The sequence below is a fragment of the Ambystoma mexicanum genome, chromosome 3p, assembly GCF_040938575.1.
Source record: "Ambystoma mexicanum isolate Mex_15411 chromosome 3p, UKY_AmexF1_1, whole genome shotgun sequence".
Taxonomy (NCBI): domain Eukaryota; kingdom Metazoa; phylum Chordata; class Amphibia; order Caudata; family Ambystomatidae; genus Ambystoma; species Ambystoma mexicanum.
The window spans coordinates 620,597,010-620,618,634 of NC_090925.1; the positions used below are offsets into that span (position 1 = coordinate 620,597,010).

The window sequence follows — 21,625 nt, forward strand, 5'->3', positions numbered from 1 at the left end:
AACATCAGGGAGAGTATCATATATCCTCTGGCCCTCATAACCCAGAAAATGCATTAACATGGCCACTTTACGCTCTACAGACATCCCATTTCCACATGTGGCCTTCACATAATGCAGAAAACCCTTTTTTCAAAGGGGCCCACTTAATTTTCGGTTGACCTGGTATAGGCAAACACTTGGGGACCGGGAACCCCAGACAGAGCCATGTCTTTCGCCCCTGATATGCTGTGAGACAACAGTAACTTTCACCCAAATTAAAATGCAGAGCTGGACCCGCCTGGGGCATTTACAGTGTGAGCGATGCAGTACTCAATAAGAACCCTCCAATGGCTGGTAGACAATTACTAAGGCACAGTCAAACGTCGCTCTGTAGACAAGTGCTCTCAATTAGTAGTACCAGAAGAGTCACCTCCCTTCCCTGTGGCGATAGATCCGTTTCCAAAGGGTTGGGAGCACACGTACTCCCTCACCCGTGGCTCCAACTACGGTACTTGCCCAGTCAGAAAGATATAGAGGGGCACACACACTCCCTCACCTGTGGCTCCAACTGTTAACAGCTTGCTCAGTTCGCCTTCCCACATGAGGCCCTGGGCGAATCGTCGCTTCTTTCACTACTTTCACTCATATACGCGCTTGAAAACGTGGCGCCACATCCAGATCCAATGCTGCTTGACGTGGCCTTGGCTTCCTGGGCCCTGGGCGGATTGCCGCTCCTTTCACCACTTTCGTCTACTTCCGCGCCTGAAGACGCGGCGCCACATCCAGATTCAACGCTGAAGGACGTATCCTTCGCTTCCGCGTATCGTAGCACGGCGTGTCACATCTCGTGCTGAGCGTGCAGGTCACGCGCACTGCCCAAACTTCAGTCGTCAGGGCCAATGTCTCACTGTCTCACCGTCTCACCTCCTCACCGCCACCTTGGATGCGGAGCACTCCGGACACAGCCGGTCAGCAGCAACGCGAACCAGCTGGTAGGCTGGTGACGGGGCTAAGCTTGCTGCGACGCTGCAGGCTCGTATTGGCGGCTGTGGCCCTATGTCGGCAGGGTGCGGATTCACCGTGGAGCTGGCGGCACTGCTAGAACAAGGGTGCGTCTCCACAGGGCACACTCCGGGTGCCCGGCGGCGCTTATCACACACCGGCCCAGCGTACTCCAACGGCACCCAACAGCACTGATCGCTCTCCAGCCCAGTACAACAGCCCAGAAGTGCAGATTAAGCTTAAACTCGGGTGTCCAGATCAGTAGACTGAAGGCAAATCTTTCCAATCTTTCCTGGATGTCCTGACGCTCCTCATCAGATGCAGCTTCCTGGCTCAGTCGGGGGTCTCGGCTTCAACAGGGATTTCGACCACATCCCATCCTCGTCGCCATTGTAAAAGAAGCCACTTGAGCAGGTATGTTGTAAACAGTTTATTTATTCTAACTGCAGTAGCATACCATAAGACCCCCAACCCAGGCAACATCCAGGGTATAACTGGCAAAACTCAAGCAACAACATAGTGAGGTAACATCATTCCAGAATAGACAATATAAAGGAATCCATTCTGGAATGGCACAGTGACATGCCTGGCTGGCCCAAGCATAAACATGAGCTGCAGCGGGGACCATGGAAACATCAACAAGATTTATGCATTTACATTTATACAACACTGGGCACTATATCTCTGAGACTGAGAAGCAGCAAGATGTGCGCTATAAGACTGACTGATAGGGGAGCTAATGGGTGTGGGATCCCCGGGAGAAAGGGTATTTCCTGGCACCATTGATTTTCCCAGGTCCCCACACTTATATTTCACCAATGACGAGGAAAAAGCTGGGTGCTAGATCACTGAACCTGAAGGGGAAGCTAGCGGCATACTGGATCCCTGGGAGAAGGGGTATTGCCCAGGCCCTAGTGGGATCCGTAGTAACCTATATCTAATAGCGTGACATGTATATTGATGTGTGTGTGGGACACATTACCGGCCACCCTAAATAGTTTATTGCAAACTATGTTCAATTCATAAGAAGCACTTTAGAACAAATATTTGTAGAATAATACCTTTTATGGTCATGTGTGTTTTGCCGATTGCTACACGTGACATATGCCATGTAAATATTTGTCCTGTTATATGTCATTTTATATAATATGGCATATTTTGTCATAAAAGGTCATATCATGATATTCATCATTTTATGATGCGGGTGCTATGATAAGACACTCCCAAGTAAGCTCCCAGTTTCACATGCTCAGTAATATCCTGGTTTGACTATCCCACTAAACTCTAAGTTTACACAATTCCAGTACACATCACTGAAAATCACAAATCGATTCCAGTGTAAAGGAAAGAAGGGTGCCCCTGGAGAAACCCTCCTCTACAGCTCTAACTGAACACACACAACATGTTAAGATATGCCTCATAGAACATAACATCAGAATGCCTTATAGGCCAGACATGTCTGGACATAGTCGGACATTTTATTCCTTAAATTGTATAGCAACATTCAACCAAAAACAAAACGCACTAAAGTGGAGCACTGTTTTAAAACCCTGCTGTTGAAAATTGTGTGGCTCGCAAACAGGATCCTAGCAACACTGCAACTTATTCACACAATTAGAACTCTCAATTATATTTCTGCTATAGGACTAATTCAAATAATTGAAGGTTTTCTTTTTTCTTCAATCTTTGTCTTTGCTTCATGATTCTGTGCAAAATGCAAAAAACAGACTACAGATGCGGTAATAATTTTTGAAACAGTTTAAATATTTGTATGATGGGAATTAAGTAAATACTTTCAAACATAGCACAACAGCAGCCTCATGTATGCACATCAATGGATGCTCCTCAATATATGGATCACGTGTATATAATATTGAATTAGCCTCTAGTAGGTTCTTATGATTCTTAAAAAAACCATAAGACTATACCCATCTGTTCAGTAAAACATTCTATAGGTACTGACTTGCCTAAAGAGAAAAACCAGGAGTCATTACAATTCATCTATCTAACCCTAATGTGCTTGAAATAGACATGTTGGGGCACGTTTAGCATTGCTCCGTCACATTTGATGTTATGGTTGGTGTGAAGCATCGGAGATCTATGCGAGTGAAACTAAATGGGGTCTTGACCAAATTGGCTACTGACCATGCAAAACCATGGCTGGACTACTGAATACTGCCGGTCCACCCATATTAGAGGGCAGACACAGTAGAAAGGGTGAGGCACAACTTCAGCACTTAAAAAAAAAAGGACACTGGTGAGATGCAATTGGGAATGCACCTTGGTGCTCCCTTTATTACCACTTTTCTCACCAAGACAGGGGCTGAGACTTGGTTCAGAGTCTGGGATGGACGCTGAAATGTACCTCTTTCTTCTTCAGTTTCTGCTGCTCCAGGAATTGATTGTACTCCCGCTCCTGATCTACCCGGAGGCGCTTTGACTCCTCCTTCCTGCGAAGGGCGTGCTCCTGCTCCATCCTTTCAATCTGCTGCTTCTGCTGGCGCTCCAGGTTCTCCAGCTCGGTGTCAAAGAATTTCTTCTTTATCTGAGAAAGAAAAATAAAGAATTATGTCAACCCAAGAGCAAGTGACTCCTGTGGTGGCAACTCTGAATTCATCAAGTCATTGCATGTGAAACACGATCCAAGGGTAACCATCATTGAGAAAATCACACGTCCGTAGAATCCCAAGAGAAAACAGCATTGTTAGCGGGAAACAATAAGCACTGTGAGCTGGGAGTATACAACAGATATACAGTATGAATCCTCCATCCCATTTAGTGGTCGCCTGTGTTTACCTCCCATTAATGTTTATCTATCCAAAGAAACATACTCAATTTACTCCTTATATATTTCATGCTAATAAGTTGACTCATTAGCATCTATTTTCCCTTGCAGAAAATTCACAACTCTATTCCATCCGCCAACACCTAACTGCCATGCCTTTTCCACAACATTGCCCAATGGACAACACCAAATCTAAATGTAATGTAAAGTAGTCTTGTATAGTGCACCTCTACAATTGTGGTGGCCTTGCTGCTTGTTTCTCTGCAAGAAAAGTGGAAAAGCTGGAGTTGTGTGGGACAGAGGGGGTCTTTGGGTCAGAGACTGGGTTGACATTGGTCTGGTTTATGGGGCGCTATGCTAGTATGTCAGTTGCAGACTTGTAAACAGCCATGTTTTGAGGGATTTTCTAAAAGCTTGATGGTCTTCCTCTGTGTGGAGACAGATCAGAATTGAGTTCTGTAGCTTAAAACCTTATACTGCTGTGAAGGCTGTGTTGCTATTTCAAAGCACTCCCGCCAGCTTGCAGTCAATGACTTTCTTCTAAGTGAACTCTTGTAGATTACCGGCCACTGCTGTAGAAAGCACGCTTGGTGATAAAATAGGGGTTTGAATGGTACATGATAATGGCCGTTTACGCGACTATAAAAGCAAACAATTCACAACTTCCTTAATTGTAAAGAAAATCCACAATTGTCGACATCTCATTTTATAAAACTAATAGATCTTACAATGGACAGCCCAAACATTTTACACCCAGAATTATTTTTACAATTTTCAACCTCAATCATGGTTACTAAATCAATCAATTCTACAGTGAAAACTGCCATCACATTTAACACCCAATACATTCTACAAACACAAATCTTTGCACTTTTAAAACACCCAATCTATTCTACAAAGGGAATCGTCTTTTATTGGCCATGCATTAATTTAGGTGATGCATTGCATGGTTAAGGTTGCTCTGTATTCCATTTATATTAACTTGAAAAGCGCTCAAACCCAAAGAGCACTGAGACAGGGAAGGGAATGAGGAGATAACCGTTATTCTGGAGTCAGATTAACTTGCAAGAAACTGCTAAAAAAGAGTTCAAGAGTTTCCGAAATCTACAGATGTCGAAGTGTAGCCTGAGCCAAGGAGGAACGACGTTCCAGATGTTTGCACCTTTTACTGCAAAGGTTCTGCCCGAGTGGAATTGAGTGGTACTAAGTGACGTAGCCAATTTATTTTTCCCCATCAACAGTTACGATTGATTTAGAAAAATATTGATTAAATCGATCATACAAAACCCATTCGTCCACCTCCTTAGTCCATAACCAAACCCCCCTCCCTCACTTACCTTAGTACATGCAGGGGTTGACAGGCGAGGGAAGTCACGGGAATAAGGTAAGTGTTTATTTTGTGTTTGTGTTCTTGAGTAAGTGAGGTGTGTGAGAAGAACAGGAATGTTTGCGGTAGGGAAGGGGGGGCAGAGGAGCGGGTAGCTGCATTTGTGAGTGGATGAGGGGGAGTGTACTGAGGTGGTAAGGGGAGCAGCAGGGGAGGGTAGGGAAGGTTTGGTTTGTGAAACCTCCCAATTTACTAGAAATCCCACCAGTGCAGGAGAGGCAAGTGTGGGGGGTTCAGATTGTGATATTTCGGTATTTCGAAAGCCACACAAAATCGGCCAAAATAAATAGTTTGTTTTTGTTTTACAGCCTTAAAAATGTGGAAATATCCCATATAATCAATTGAATCTGAATCTGGGGGGGACCAAACCAGTTAAGTGCAGAAAATCGACATGGCCGGCTTGAGATGTGCAAGGCCATTCTCTTGGACAGTTAGGAGTTATCCCTGCCGTACACGCATTTATGAACCAAGGTGCAATTTTAAAATGAATACACACAGAAACAGGAAGTTAATGGTGTTGTCTCAGGAGAGGGGTAATGTGAGAACAGAAAGGGAGGCTCAACACAATTCTGGCAATGTTATTTAGGAGTACCTGGATTTTGTGACAGATTTTGGTGATCCAATAAGAAGCGAATTACAGGACTCTAGCTTGGAGCAGATCATTGCTTGCACAATAGTAGGCAAGTGTGCTGGCATAAAACACAAATGGATTTGCCTAAAGAGTCTCATGCAGTAAGGGCTAGTGCTTAAGGTGGAGTTGACCTGAACAAAAAAAGTCTAAGAAACGTTCAAGGCAGAGACAGTGCCCCTCATTACAAGTGGCCAGCTCCGGAAATAATGGTGCCGGTAAAAAGTTACCAGCACCTTTTCTGGACTGGGACACTGCGAGTCTGCCGGTAGGGGCACGGAACTTCTAGCAGGCCTGACCTCACAGGAGTTCAGGCCCCGACCGGCAGGCTTTTCACTGAAGCACCGGCACCGTTAAAAAACTCCATGGGAATGGGAAATAACTGTACCGCTACTGCCTGTGATATCCCGATAGCACTGGGATGTCAGGAGGTGCTAACAGTATTATGGGGTTGCCGGTAACCCGCCGCCTACCGGCAAGTTTGATCAGCAACCTAGTAATGAGGTCCAGCGTGATGTAACTTGGTTTGAGGAGGATAACGTTCCTGCCTCCAGCTGAAATGGGGAAGTGAGTTTTAAGGAAAAGGGGGGGGGGGACAACATCAACTCCGTTTTCGATGTGTTAAGGCTGAGACAGTTGCATTGCATCCAGGTTTCAATCTGGCCTAAAATGTTGTAGAGCGCCAGGCTGTCGGACAATGGACAACCAGAAATCTTGAGATACGGTTGAGTAGTGTCAATGTAACATTGAAATTCAATGTCCGTCCGAGAGGAAGTCATGGAAAGGTGTAACATCAATATTAAACAATAGGAGTGATAAAGAGGAGCCCTAGGGGACTCCATATTTGGAAGACACAAAATCAGTGAAAAGTCCATTAAATGTTAAACAGAACTGATGTCCTGGAATAGCAAGCCTGTGAAGGAGAACCTAGGGCATCAAAAACTTGATGTTATTAGGCATTTTGGCAGACTCACTGTTCACCTAGCGGAAGTATTTCTTCCTTTGTTATTGTACGGTGCATCACTACTCCACGTGACTCCCTGCACTTAAGTTCTGGGATGAGCGTCTGCCCAGCCGACGCACGTAGCAAGCGTGCTAAAGGCAAGCCCGTCTGTGCCTGTCCAGGACCCGCGCAGTCCCTGGGCCCCCAAAGCGTGCCAAAAGATGGCTGCTATATTGTTGCAGTCCCCAGGGACTATTAAATGCAGTAGGAAGCAGTATACTCACAACGAGCTGCTGCCCCTTAACCAGTCTGTTCCTCTGCTCACATCTTCCAGTGCCCAGAATCTGGGCTCAAGGCTCTGGAACTGTAGGGGGGCAATATGGAGGATAATTCTTCCGTAGCTAAACCTCAGAATAGTTCTGGCGTGTGTGCTTCTTTCCTCACTGGCTTTTGGATCAATGCCTGATCGGCAGCACAGCGGCATGACAGTCACACCCTGTTTAAAGATTTTTCTCCAGACCTCCTATGTTTGACACCAACATGGTTTATGTCTTCCTCTGATCCGGACATGAGACAGATGTTACCTTTAGATTATAACATTTTGCACCTGGACAGACCCTCTACACCCTGCACAAAGTGTGGTAGCTTAGCTGTGATCTTTCTAGCATCTCCAAATTGTTCCTCAGTTTCTCTGGTACATGAGCTGCTATGTGAACTTTATTTAGTTAGAATAAAACAATAACCTAATGTTTCTATCAACATGCAACTGGTTAACTACCCGCTGTCCCAATCCTAAGCTAATTTTTGCCAGTAGGTTTGCTCAATTAGCTATGGACGTGGCACTGATCCACCCTAAACTCATTTTCATGGGCAATTTTAAGGTGCGGCCTAATAATCCTGCAGACTCGCATGCAAAAAACGTACTCGTGATACTAGCCGACACCTCTTTTTACTTACGTAAACTATCTTTCCACTCACTGTTTGGGAAACACTCTTGATCTGATCTTATGAGAGGAATCTTTGACAGCTTCTTTTAAACCATTACCAGGTGCTTGGTCTGATCATTCTCTTCTATCTTTTATTATATCCTGCCTCAGAGACTTAAAAAATCTCTCAACCCTGACGCCTAAGGTCTGTCTATCCCTAGCATCTTTTAACAGACACAAAGCATCTTATCTTGACAGATAAGCAAGATCCCTGCACAGCTCTTCTAAATGCTCTAGAAGGGACAGTAGATGCATTTGCCTCTGTGAAGACGACCGTCATTCGTTCCAAACCTTCGGCTCCTTGTTCTCATCGGACCTAAAGATCTTTAAGCAAGCCTGAGTTGTTAGGAACCTAGATGGCGTACAAATTACGATCCTCAAACCAAGCGGGTCTATGAGCAGGCTCTGTCTCATTATCAGGACGTAATTAAAGCTGCAAAATCTAACTTTAATGCAAATCGCATCATATCAGCTTCATGACCCACATGCAAATTATTTAGAGTCGCGAATGAACTTTCTGTCCCTCTGTCGCCAGAGGTTGATCACTCGCATTCACACGCTCGGTGCAATGCCAATAGTACATACTTTGTTGAGAAGATCCACAAGATCCGGCGGTCCATTGCTAACAATGGGTCGGGCCCCTCAGAATATGTACTATCGGTGCAGCCTTCTTATGTAGAGAACCCGGCTAACCTGTTACAGTTTGAACCAGTTACTGAAAAAACAGTTGTGGCTGACTAATGCAAGCTTAAATTTGCTTCTCCTGCGGATCCTATTCCTCTTTATGATATCCTGTCCCACCCTGAAGATACTATGCCCTTGTTTACAGCAGCTCTTCACCACTCCTTTACTGCTGGTGTGATCCCTACTGCTCTAAAACACGCCTTGGCTACTCCGCTTCTGAAGAAGCCTCATCTAGATTCAGCCCTAACAGTGAATTATGATTCCATCTTTCTGCTCCCGGTCCTTATGAAGCTTATGGAAGCTATCATCACTTTTCAATTCTCCTATTTTCCTGAATCTCAGCATCTCCGTCACCCACTTCATCTGGATTCAGACCAATTAGGGGCACAGAATCGATACGTCATGATCTCTGTTTTAGATGATCTTGCCCTGCTTCACGACTGCAGCAATGTTGGAATCTTGAGTCTCCTGGACCTCTCCGCAGCCTTTGATACCATTGATCATGGCATTCTTCTTGGCTGTTTGAAAAATGCAGCATATTGGGTCTTCCACTTGCCTGGTTCACTTCTTTTTTCTTTTGTTACTGATCGTGCCCAAATGACCTCTCTTTCCTTTTCAGTCTTTCCCAGCAGCTGTGCCATGTGGTGTCCCTCAGGTATCTGCTTTGTCCCCTCTCCTTTTCAATCTTTGTCTTTGCCCGTTAGCTGATCTTATTGCGGAACACAAGGTGCTTTTTTACACCTCGCAGATGACATGAAGGTCCTTTTTTCATCTGGATTCACCTTCAGCTGATTCTCCATCAAAATTACAAATTTGTCTGTCTGTGATTGGTGACTGGATGGCCAAGAACTGGTTACAGTTGGCCTCGGACAAAACGGAGATCCTGGTGGTGGGCACCCCTTTCCCCCAAAACTCCAGTACAGCCTGGCAGGCTGATTACTTGCCAGATTCTCTGGGTCCATGCCCTATTCCTAGTGAATCAGTGAAGAACCCTGGCGTTAAACTCTTGTCATCAGGCTCTATAGAAGCTCAAATCTCGTAGGTATGTCAGGCAAAGTTTTGTTCAACCGAAAATTCTGAAGACGACCGTGCCTTGCCTTGAGGCTGAGCTCTGTATCAAAGTAGTGACTTCTTCCATCCTGGGATCCCTGGACTACTGTAACGGAATCTATTTTGGGCAACCTACCTTTATGATCCAAAGGCTGTAGATTTTGCAAAACTCTACAGCCCATTTGGCGCTGGGGGCCACTAGATTCTCTCGTTCACACCACCTGTTACAACAGCTCGATTGGCTCCCAGTGAAAACCAGTGTAAAAAAAAATAAAATTATATATATATATATATATATATATATATATATATATATATATATATATAAATGCAGCTTAAAGTTCGAGCATTATAACTAGGGAGGTTGGATTATCAAGGTTCTAGAGAAGCCCTCTGTAATATACAGGAGGGACATTTCCATGCAGCGTGAGGGCCGGAAGCCAGATTGTCAGGAACCCGTTTAACTGATGGGTTTCAAGCCAGTCCTGTAATTGCAGAAAAGTGATTTTTTCGCAAAGCCTCATAAAAAAGGACTATTGGCTATGGACCGAAAATTACTCGTCTGATTGATCCAGACTGGATCTTTTCAGTAGGTGGATAATCCATGAAAGCTTTAACTCAGGAGAAATATTTCAAGAGGAAAAAGCCAGTTCAGAGTGTTTGCCTGCTATATGCATGTTGTAAAGACAGAAGTTCAAATCTGTGGTTAATTCACTGTGGTGGCTTGATGCTAGGCTAATAAAAAAAATGTTCAGCAGTTTGGATGAGAATGTCTGCATTCTGTGATTTGTGGGGCTTTTCCCTTTAATAGAACAGGAGGGTTCAGGCCTAGTCCGGTGCAAAAAGGGGCCACAGGCTGTGTATCAATTCCATATGTGTAGAAATTGCGAGAACTAAAACGTAACAACTGCCAATGCTGTGCTATTTAAAAAATTGAGATTTACAAACGTTTGACAAGTGGAACGAGGCAACAACCTCCTGAATTGCTTCTCTGTTGTGCTCCAATCCACATAAGAAAGCAATTTATGGCAGATCTCTGCAAGTAGAGATTTGTGGGAGCTCCACAATGAGCTTAGCTGCCCACAAATGCAAAAGGAGAGGGCAAAGAGACTTTGGGTGTAATAAACAGAGATTGCAGGGACGAAAGGGGACAAGGGATTATTTTGTCATGGTACCACTCTCAATGTGATCCATGTCTTCCAACTCACTCCCTTTATTGTTCTGATTATTCCACCTCTTCCATCTCTTGCTTCTCCCAGCCCCCTTCGCTTTCTAATAATTTTCCCATTGGGCTTTGAAACATCCTCAGCATGGTGTAGGTGGTCACAAAGCAATACAAATAAAATGACATCACTGCTTTCCATCCTTTCACCTACAAACCCTATTCACTCATTTTCCTCCTTAGCAATTTGAAGCAGCAACACAGCGGGGCAATTGCTTCACAAATGTCTTTAGGCTTCCGGTGTGCTCTCCTGGGATTTATTTGCATAACACAGGCCTTACCACCCTCCCGTGCTGGGATAACATTCGATTGATTTTTATTTGTTTTAGTAGAGGATCAATGTGAATCCACTGCATGTGTGCTTAGGCCCATTCACAAAGATCCACACCCACACCCACCCACACTTTTTGTAATGGAACTCCGTCCCAGTTACTCTGTCAGTAACTCCTACAATGAACAAACTTTCCTTTTGAACCACCAGTCACTCGTCAAATTGGCCGTCAACCCTTCTAAACCCCACCACAATGGATTCAGCAAAGGGAAACCCACATTACTTGTACACACCCTTTATTTGCCATAATGCAACTGTTCCCATTTAACACAGCTGATTGAGCCTACAATTGAATATCAGCCCCTCTTGCACAACCCAAATATTCGCAACAGATTACTGATCTTCAGTCACTCAATTACTTCCACAATGGACAACCTTCCCTTTTTATACACAGACTACATTCACCAAAGGACAAAATCCCTCCCACAAACTAATAAATCATACTATGGACAGCCCCTCCCTTGCCCACACAACTAATCACACAATTGACAATCTCTCCTTTTACATTAAAAATAAATCCTAGAATGGGTATCACCCACCCCTTGTGTGCACCCAATAAATCATACAATCCCTCCCACCTATGTGCTTAAGCAATTAGTTGCATATGGTCAATAACTCAACTCACACCCTTTGCACCCTTGGGTTATGTATGAGCAGTGACGTGTCATGGTTTCCAAGTTGAAATGTTTATTTTTATTTTAAAACATTACTTTTAGTCTGTTCTTTAACCATAGATAGCTCGGTTTTGGTCTCCGATCTCCTAGCAGACTGTTTCAGTTGTCCAACCTTACTGGTGAAAAACACCTACATTTCTCAGACTACTTTGAAGACAGTCAGTTTGTGTTTGTTGTCACAATATATTGTTCTTGCCTTTGTTGCTTTAGCCACTTGCTAAAATATGCCAACCCTTGCTCTGTGCTGTAAAACGTGGACTCGTTTTGATCAACAGCCAATGAAGGGTTGATAGACTTGTCAAATGTGTTGCTTCCATACTTAGCATGGCTCCTCAGTTTTGCCCTTACTACAGAATTTCGATTACCTTTGTTGGGAAACCAAAGCACTTTACAATTCAGTAGCTTAGACTTTACCTAAAGTGAGCAATAAGGGTGACCACATGGCTCAATGTCATGGGACCACACCTTTCCAGTCAAGGGTTTGCTTGCACAAATCATTATCAGCTGTTTAGTCCAAGTTGATCAACTCAAACAAAACAAGACCACAAATCTCAGAATGATTAGTATTGAGAACATGGTGTCCAGTGGCATGGCGGTATTGGCCACGTATGTTGGAAACAATTTTTGAACTTGTCTGATCTGCAGCTTGCTGATGTAAGAGCATTCTTTATTTGGGGATGGAACGGCGCCACCTTGTCAAATATTGCCAGACTCTATTAATGTGGGAGGGTGTTCCAGGACATGGATCCAAGTGACCAAGTGCTCTACTCCTGAGGAATTCTCTACAGTTAGAATTTTATATTGTTATACCATTCAGGCATATCCAGTTATTTATCCAATATTACATTTATGATAGTCCACTATTTTATCATTGCCATGTTCCTTCTTCCATACTCTCATATATGCATATGTCTTCTGCTAACATGCTAAAATCAAGTGTAAATGACTAGCAATCTTTTATGGAATATATTTTGCATAAATCATGACTGACTGTCTACTAGTTGCCAAGGACTAGCCTTCTCATCACTGTCCTTTCCATTAATTGCCCTATGATGTAAAGTTATGAAATAGATCTAAAAGTAATTAAGTCCACTTGATCAGCTTTTGACTTGCATTCAGAGGTTACCTAAGCACGTTTTAATTTGAAAAGAAGGTAGTATCCATTGGGTGGACATGTTTTATGATTATATTAGCAGAGCTCGAATCCACGTGTATTACAATAGGAAATTTACATCTTAACACACCCTATGCACAATAAAATGACAGATCTTCAAGTCACACCCATTTAAAACATTAAATAAACCACATAAACACAAGCATTGAATACCATTTTGGCACAGCTGTATCCACGCCATACAGCCGCACCTCTCCAACCATCAACAAGAGATAAACTTACATGTAATTCCTGCTCAAAGCGCCGCATCATTTGCTCCAGCTGCATTTGGTGCTTGGTGTTCAGCAGACTCTGATTTCTGTGTTCCTCCTTTTGTAGTAACCTCAATTCCCGCAGCTCTTGGCGCCTATAGAGTTAAATAAGCACTCACAGTTATGGAGCAAGGCATTTACTTTTTGTATTTTAAGTACATGTTAATAATGCTGCAGGATACTGGCATATACAATTGCATAGTTTCAGAACAAAAACAAATGCAGATTTCTACTTGTATTGTCTGTGTTTCGAAATAGAACCCACACCCCCACAAAGAAAATAAATTATGCAACACGACACTCAATGAAGCTGGAGCTCAGCTGGGCATTCTGCTGTTGAATGGTGGTGCTGGCGCTTGTGGAAAAACAGAAAGAACCTGGCTGACCAAGAGCAAGTACCCACACGCTGATTGCTGCCAGCATTCACGAGATGAGTGTGATACAAATGTAGCATGGAGCGCAAGGGGTCAAACCACTTTAAGGACCACTTGCCTGAGGAACCTCATCTCCTCGTCCTTTTTCTCATCTTCACTGATGATCTTGGAGGTTGTGATACTCACTTCCACGCCATCCACCACAAACTTCCGGGTCCGCTTCAGGGTTTTGTTGTGCATTCGAGAATTCTAGCGAACAAGCAAATCGAGACATGGATATTTAGTAAGTGGTCAAAGAAGAATCTATATGTAGTTTGATGCCTGACCCAAACAACCCCTGTGCTGCTCCTTTGATTGCGCCCAAGGTGTTACATAGCTACTGCTGTGCATCAGCTCCATGCAGGTCCAATGTCATGCACTATTCAAAGCCTTTAGAAGCACCCATTTCTATCTACTGGAAGATGATACACTGTCACCTAAAGGCTACATAAGCACCCATTGCCAGCCCAAGAATGTATACTGGAGGAGGAGGAAGGCAGCTGTGGAGGGAATGGGGGCAACATTAGCAGAGAGAGAGGAGCAACTGCAGTAGAGAGAGTGAGAGGATTATGGTTGGAAGAGAGAGAGCTGGAAGGTTGCAGTGAAGAGAAGAAGGCTGCTTTGGAGGGCAGAGGATACAAAAAAAAAAAAAAGAAAATGCACATATATTTCCAGTCACCCAAGGTTTATGCATGGTCAAACTTTGTAAACTGTCTTAAGTCATAGTGGCTAAGAGAATTACAAATCTACAGTGAGTGAAACAGACACACCAACAACAATAGCCCCATTACTACTCCACGGTCCAATCAATTGTTATATCAAGACTGGACTACGCAAACCCCCTCTACCTCGGAGTCCATGCTTACCAACTGAATAAACTTCAAATTGCCCAAAATGCCACAGCCAAACTGCTACTTGCGCTTGGCCCGAAAGACCACATCTCCCCAGGCCTTAAGACTCTGCATTGACTTCCAGTGGCCCGAAGGGTGACTTTCAAAACCTTATGCATTTCTCATCGAGCATTGCATAAATCCGGACCTCAATATCTTCAAGACAAGCTAAAACCCCATCACCCTCCACGCCCCCTAAGATCAAGCTCAGCCGGCCTCCTAGTCATACCTAAAACAAAATCAGTCAGGTTAGGCGGATCATCATTCTCAGCCTTGGTCCCCACGCTGTGGAACGCACTCCCACCCCACATCCGCCTAACTGATGATCTAATGTCCTTCCGCAAACTACTGAAAACTTGGCTCTTCCCCTAAAACCAACCCGTACGCAATCTAACCCAAACAGAATAACAGCAGCTCAATGATACCAATCCAACTAACTCCTAGACCCTCAATAACAATAAGACAAATAACAGTACAGCATCAAGATCCAGGTGAGAAATCGACAACTAATAACCGCTAATGTAAACTAAAAGGACAAACAGAATAGAACGAGTAAAGTAGTCCAAAGTAGTGAAGTGGTAAAAAGGAACAAATAACACGGAAACTGTAAAGAAGTTTAATTGAATGAAATGGATGTAATGAGTGCAATGGACAAAAAAAACCAAAAACAGGCAAAATGAAGAGAGAGAAGAGGATGGAAAAATGAATACAAGAGACTGATGAATACACAGACAGATGACTCAGACTGTATGAGTGCATGGCATAAATGGAAAGTGCAGAATAGAAGATTCAGTTACATGAGACAAGAGCAGTGCATGAAATAGATAAAGAGCACAGAACGGATCGAGTGCGTATGACCAATAACATGGACTGAATCGATAATGCATAATGAATGAACGAAGTGAATGGAACGGATGTAACTGAATGGATGAAGCGAGTGGAACGGATGAGCGCGCTGAGCGGACGAATGCGTTGAGCAGATGAGTGTGTAGAACGAAGGAGTGCGTAGAACGGATGAGTGTATAGAACAGATGAGTGTATAGAACGGATGAGTGTATAGAACGGATGAGTGTATAGAACGGATGAGTGTATAGAACGGATGAGTGTATAGAACGGATGAGTGTATAGAACGGATGAGTGTATAGAACGGATGAGTGTATAGAACGGATGAGTGTATAGAACGGACTAGCGGATGTGTGTGTAGAGCATATGAGTGTGTAAAGCATGGTTTGGAGTGCGTGGAATGTTTCGGAGTACACTAGAATGCATGGAGCTGACTGGAATGCATGAAACAGACGGGAGCGCATGGAGTGGACTGGAACGCATGGAGCGGACTAGAATGGTTTGGAATGCATGCAACGTTTGAAAGAGCATGTAAACCATCTTATCACAACACCATGCTTACTCTCCTCTTTACATCACGATTCAACTAGAACACAGAGATACTATGACACCATTCGGTATAGCTGTTCTCATACCAACATCTGACTCATACTCCACATCACTAACTAATCACTGCTGGTTTCACACCCCCCAGCCAGGCGTTCTCCTCAGGCCTAACGCAGCCAGAACCGGTCTGGATAAAACCTGCCAGAACAAACACATACCCCTGATCTCTCAACCACCACACCTACTGCTATGAAGCAGCTATTACACGAATGCCACACCAGCTGCACACATATCCGGTGCTCACAAGCACCTTTGACTCTCTATACTCTATCCACTGACTTGAAATTAGGTTCCCGAGGGCGTTCAACCTACCAGCGCCTTCAGACAATACCAATGGTGCATAAGGCGCTATATAAATGCAAAGTAACATAACGCCCAACTGCTGGTTAATGTAAACACTCTTGAACAGAAACTCACAACAGGTAACTAATTAAAATAAAACCCTCTAAAACTGGGGACAATTCACCCATGGGGTAGTCATTGTACCAATAAAAAGGGGTGGGTGTACCCTATAGATAAAAAAAAAAAACTATTTTGAAACTCAACCAGTCCCTCAAGAAGACTGTAACTGCCCTTGTGCGACAACCACTCTCCCTAGGTCAAGCTGATGTGCCGCCTGTCTAGAAGGGATAGCCGGTAAGAGTACATTTCTCTAAATTCAACTACGTCCAAAGTGTGATAAAAATGCTAAATAGCAAAGAAATTAAGCCAAAGGTACTAAAAGGGGTACAGCCAGGCAGGGGTATTTCATTTACTTTATTCTCCCCCTTCCCGAGTGTGTACGGCACTATTTATTCAAGTATTCCAATTTGAAGTGCCATCCACTCGTGGCATTCCTAAAGGCTTATAAAATCCAACACTGTATCCGGCTTAGTGTAAAGGAATATCAGCAGGTAAATCAGCCGACCGGTTTGGATGAATAAGCAAACTGTTTTACATCAACTTCTTCAGGACCTAAACAAACACTGAGATCGACTTCACGTCGTCTCACAACACTCTTTGGGTTCTTGGGGTTTGCAGGGGATTAATAACTGCCACCCTCTTCAGTCCGTAGATCTGTAATTTCCTCAAAAATTGAGAAGATTCTGTATTCAATGGAGGGCATGCCGGTCAATGAGCTTGGCACAGCAAAGAGTGTCATCCAGACCTCGAGAAGCTCACAGGGTTACAAAGTAACCACCAGTTGCCTGGGGTATCTTAATTACGGGAGCCACAATTCCTCCTCCATGCTTAAGCACCACCAAAAACCACACTTGTTTCTGTAGGGTGCTTACCCCATACAAGTAATGGTTGAGGATGGCATTTCCTCATAGGGATACAAGGGAATAGTTGTGAATGAGGGTGAGCTAGGACCACAAAAGGGAACCAACCAGAAAGTAATTTTACTCTGTGCATCACCTGCCCCTGCCTTTAAGTTAGATTACACCGTTTAATACTCAGAGAGGGTGACAGCATAAGCCAACAATGTTATAGGGAGTTGGTTGCACAGAACTACCTGCCAAAAGATGATTCTGTCCTGGTGGAAGCATCCGAAGAATAATGTTTGCAAAAAGCATAAGAGGCCGTTCACTTTGCTGCTCTACATAATCCGTTGAGGTACTTCAATGCCTGGCAATTCGCAGGAATGGGAAATATAGGAAGAAAAAGCTTTAATAACAAAAATGTGATCTGCTGTTCTAAATGGTTTAGTTCAAGCCCTCAATACATCCACATTATGTAAAATGTTCTCAGTTGAGAAAGAATGCCGCCTACAACATCACCACTGCCATGGCCACCTTCTCTCTGCGAACACAAGCCTCTCTAGAGAAAAAAGCCTGTAATGCTGCAGGGACAGGTATTAGCCAATTTGCTCATATATAATCGATTGAATGGTACATTTGACCAAATTCGGCTAGTACCATTCGATCGGTTATAAAAGAAATACCAAACATGTGGAGCGGGGATTGCAGCAGTGTCCCCTGCTTCCTGAACTTTGGAAAGGGGCAAAAAAAAAAAAATTGACCCTTCAGCGTCGGTTCCGACCTGCGTTAGGAGGGATGGATCTGACACTGCAGGGAAAGGGGAGGCGAGCAAGCAGGTAAGTAGGAGCGGGGTGGCGGGGTGTTGTAAAGGACGTTAGGGTATGTTTGGCAGAAGTGCAAAGCGATTTGTGGCGAAATGGACTACAGTCAATTCTGCTGCAAATAATTCCACTTCGGTCAAACAACCCAAATCCGCAGGATAGACTAGATCACACAAAACCATAAAGACATAGGTTCAAAAGGTTGAGTGCATTAACAAGATTAACACTAACTTTTGTTCCCATTGCAGATCACTAAACAGGTGGGCAGGGGAGTAAAGAAGGCCACTGAAATGGCAATTAATTTTTCAAATAAAAACGTGCGTTTTCTGGGCAGTTCAAGTATGCAGCAAAGGGCAAAAGACATTATTGAAAGGAATCAATGTTGATCACAGCTTTCAGGAAATCTGGAATTTATTAAAGACAAAGAGGCAGCCATATTTGTACATCTCTTTATAAAGCTACTCCAGTAGCAGAGAAAAGATGACACACGCGTGACATAAAAAAATGGCACGTGCATATAAGGCTGTATTTCCTCAGACTCTACCCTCTTTTTTTTACTTATCCGAACCAGCCCTTTTCCATCAAGATAGTAAGAAACTCTGGCAGCAAATGAAAAGCGCAGGGTATACTAGAAGACAAATTGTGAAAGTAAGAGTCAGAAAGAAGAACCAGCATTTGAAATTGCTGCTAGATGCTGAAAGGGAGGCGGTGTCTGTATTAAATACAAAGCAGTGGAGGTTATACCTCAATCTACATTTCCTGAAAGCTACGCTTGGAAAAATCACCATTTCCTGGAACGACAAGGAGGAATACTATATGAATATGATCAAAGCCCTTCGAAAGTGGTACTGGAAGTATGCTCGATGGAGCAGAAGTAAAAGGACGTGATGGTATAGTTGAAGGGGACACAGTCTAAGGCTTTGAGAATAATATCTAGCTTTGACCTCTCAGAGAATGCTTTTCATTCCATGGCTCCACAATCTATGTGCACTCCAAAGTATGTGCCACCGCCGTCATCCATCATAACCCACTTGAAACATCTGGACTACAAAACTGGTCAAAAGGGCTATTGGTACAATTTAAGGCATCAAGAGCACAGAGGTTGGTGCACGTGCAAGAGGGTTGCTTCGTATGTGTGTATGCAATGAAACATTCACAACTTGGGACGGGCACACAGACTTAGTTAAATAAAATGAAGAGGAGCATATGTGACAAAAAATGTGACATTGCTAGAACTAGATCATCATTTGTGGTATTCATTGGCTCGCATGTCATAGATGCATCTGAGAGCTATCAGGCAAAAACGTGTTGGGAATTTGTTTGCCAGGAGTTTTAACAGGAGGAGTTGATTGGCTGGTCATTGGAGAAATAGTTGAAGGAGTAGTCCAACATCTCATAGGATGGAATATAGGGAGCCTGGGGGCCCTGGCCAAGCAGATACCCTACATAACTCTGTGGCTCAGGGGGAGCCTGCCTCAAGACACCAATCCACAAAGTAAGTGGCCTTTAAAGTTAGTGGACCCGTGAATGTTGAATGAGCCACTTGCTAGACCATAACCCTGGTATAGTGGGGACAGCTTGTACAGGTTTACTACAAAAGCAGAAGTGAGATCCATGTGCCGTTGCATGCACCAACGTAGCCAGGACGGGCAAGTGGCCTGGTAGCAGTGACTTGTTCCTGGGATGTAGAAAACATAGATCAATATCCTAAATGTCAGGGATATTCCAGGATACCATGAGAAGAGTGAGTCACTGCCATGGAGACTGCAGGCAGCCAGCACCAGTTCAAGTAGTGGGGGCAACCATGACTGAAAAGGAGTCACTAGTATCGATAGGTTGCTTTGAAGGCGGATCATCAGAAGCCTTCTTGGGATAAGACCAACAGGGGTAGTTATAAGATGGCACAGCCAACCAACTGCAGAAAAAGGATTTCCTGTAGAAGCATCTACATCTGACCTTCAACTCAGGAAACATTGGAGTTCCTGGTTGAGCCATTGGGATCATCTAGGCCCTGTTGGAGAAGTTAACCCCGGACTGGATGAAAGTACTGGGCCATCCCCGTTGACCGTGTGTGCAATGGTGTCTGCAGTATTCCAGATAAGATTTTGAATTGGGAGTAATTTACTCCACATTTTTTAAACTTGGTAGTAAAATGATTTGTTAGAAGTTGCTTTAACTGTAAAACAAATGTTTTCATAGTAAATATTTATTTGCCCCTTGTTATTCATACAAATTAAACAGATCAATGCTTTGCCTCGATACCACACAGTAATAATAGTTTCTTCCTGTGGCAATACGTGTACTATTGGTACAAACATATCAAAGGAAGTATGTGGGTGAAAGCTGGGGGACTGGTACCAACATATTGTTTTTCTATTTTTGTTGCAAGTTTTTTTTCCTCCCAATTTTTCTCTTGTGAGTATTGGCTTATTTATAACACGTAAAAGTGACTGAGATACCCCTCATCTGTAGAGCTGGGTGTCTGGATGGCTTTCTGCGGCTCTATAAACTGAGACCTGAAATGGGGATCCCATCCTTCCGGAATCTTGTGCTCTGCCATGGTGCTGCCTCACTCTGCCACTGTTTCATTGGGTTGATGAGAAAGTTACTAGAGTTCAATGAATCGCTGCCTCCAATTCCGGCATCTATCGACGCCTCGCTCTTTGTTCCTTGTCGCAGAGAATACCCTCGAAGATGCATCTGTGATTTCACCCGTGGGCCGCACTCGCTTGACATTTCTCTATAGGTAACAATATAAAATGTAGTGGGGTACTAGATTGGTAACTAGGAATCACTGTATTGTTACGAGAAACTTGAGGCTATGGATTAAGTAACATAGAAGCTAATAGAATATGTTGGAACCCACCGACTTTAGAGAAAGCCACAAGTAGTTACAGAACAATCAGTGAGGGAGTTCTATCCACTGCCTGACATTTGGGTGAGAGCCTTTCGGTATCAGAACTGGGGAGGCTCCCTCAGGGACTGTTCGATGAAGCGCACCGTTACTACAGTGAATATGAGGGGATGATTCAAAACATAATAGGATGCATTTCTGGAAGCTGTAACAGGAATAGTCATAGAATTGTTCACTTAGCCAAGCCACATAAGCATCATTATTAACGTAGCTATCCGAGAGAAGAAAAGGGAATTACGAAAAAGTCTTTGCAAGATTAAAACTATCCAAGTGGAACCAGCAAAGTTGTCTAGGCTCTGTAGGCTGCTAAAAAAGAAATATCTTAAATGGCTAAGATCTTATAGGTTTGAAGATGAATTTAAACATTGGAGAGGGTAATTGGGAGGCAGTGAAAACCAATGACAAGAACTTTTTGGAAGCTTGTCAACTTGCAGAAGCAGGTACACAACGTGTTGGTGGGTGATTCAGTTGAGTCTTGGATTTCACACATCTCGAGCAACCTGGATAATGCCGCTCAACAGGTCTCAGCTGACGCATGAGCTTCTGCTGGCTGGGCCTATAGAGCTAATGTCAGTCTAATTGCTAAACTAATCAGAAGTAGCAAGGGGGCGCATGCGCTGGGCCCTGATGGCATATGCACTGCATTATTGAAACTTGATACATTGAGATGGGCTGAAGTATTAAACTGTTTTTTTAGGACATTTACATTACTGGCAAACTACCAGTAACACAGAGACAAAGTATTATCATCCCAGTGGATAAACAAGGAACACATGCAGACCCGTCTAGTTATTGAGTGCT

General features: G+C 43.7%; 1 protein-coding gene across 1 annotated transcript in view; it reads right to left on the reverse strand.

Annotated features, from left to right (window-relative positions):
- The window catches only part of STK10 (serine/threonine kinase 10), a 967,310-nt gene that overhangs the window by 142,667 nt on the left and 803,018 nt on the right, over positions 1-21,625 (reverse strand). Inside the window, exons 10-12 of the mRNA XM_069651382.1 lie at positions 13,589-13,719; positions 13,068-13,191; positions 3,347-3,526 (exon numbers count right to left, since the gene is read on the reverse strand). Coding sequence (XP_069507483.1) covers positions 3,347-3,526; positions 13,068-13,191; positions 13,589-13,719 — 435 coding nt within the window. The remainder of the gene's footprint in view (positions 1-3,346; positions 3,527-13,067; positions 13,192-13,588; positions 13,720-21,625) is intronic.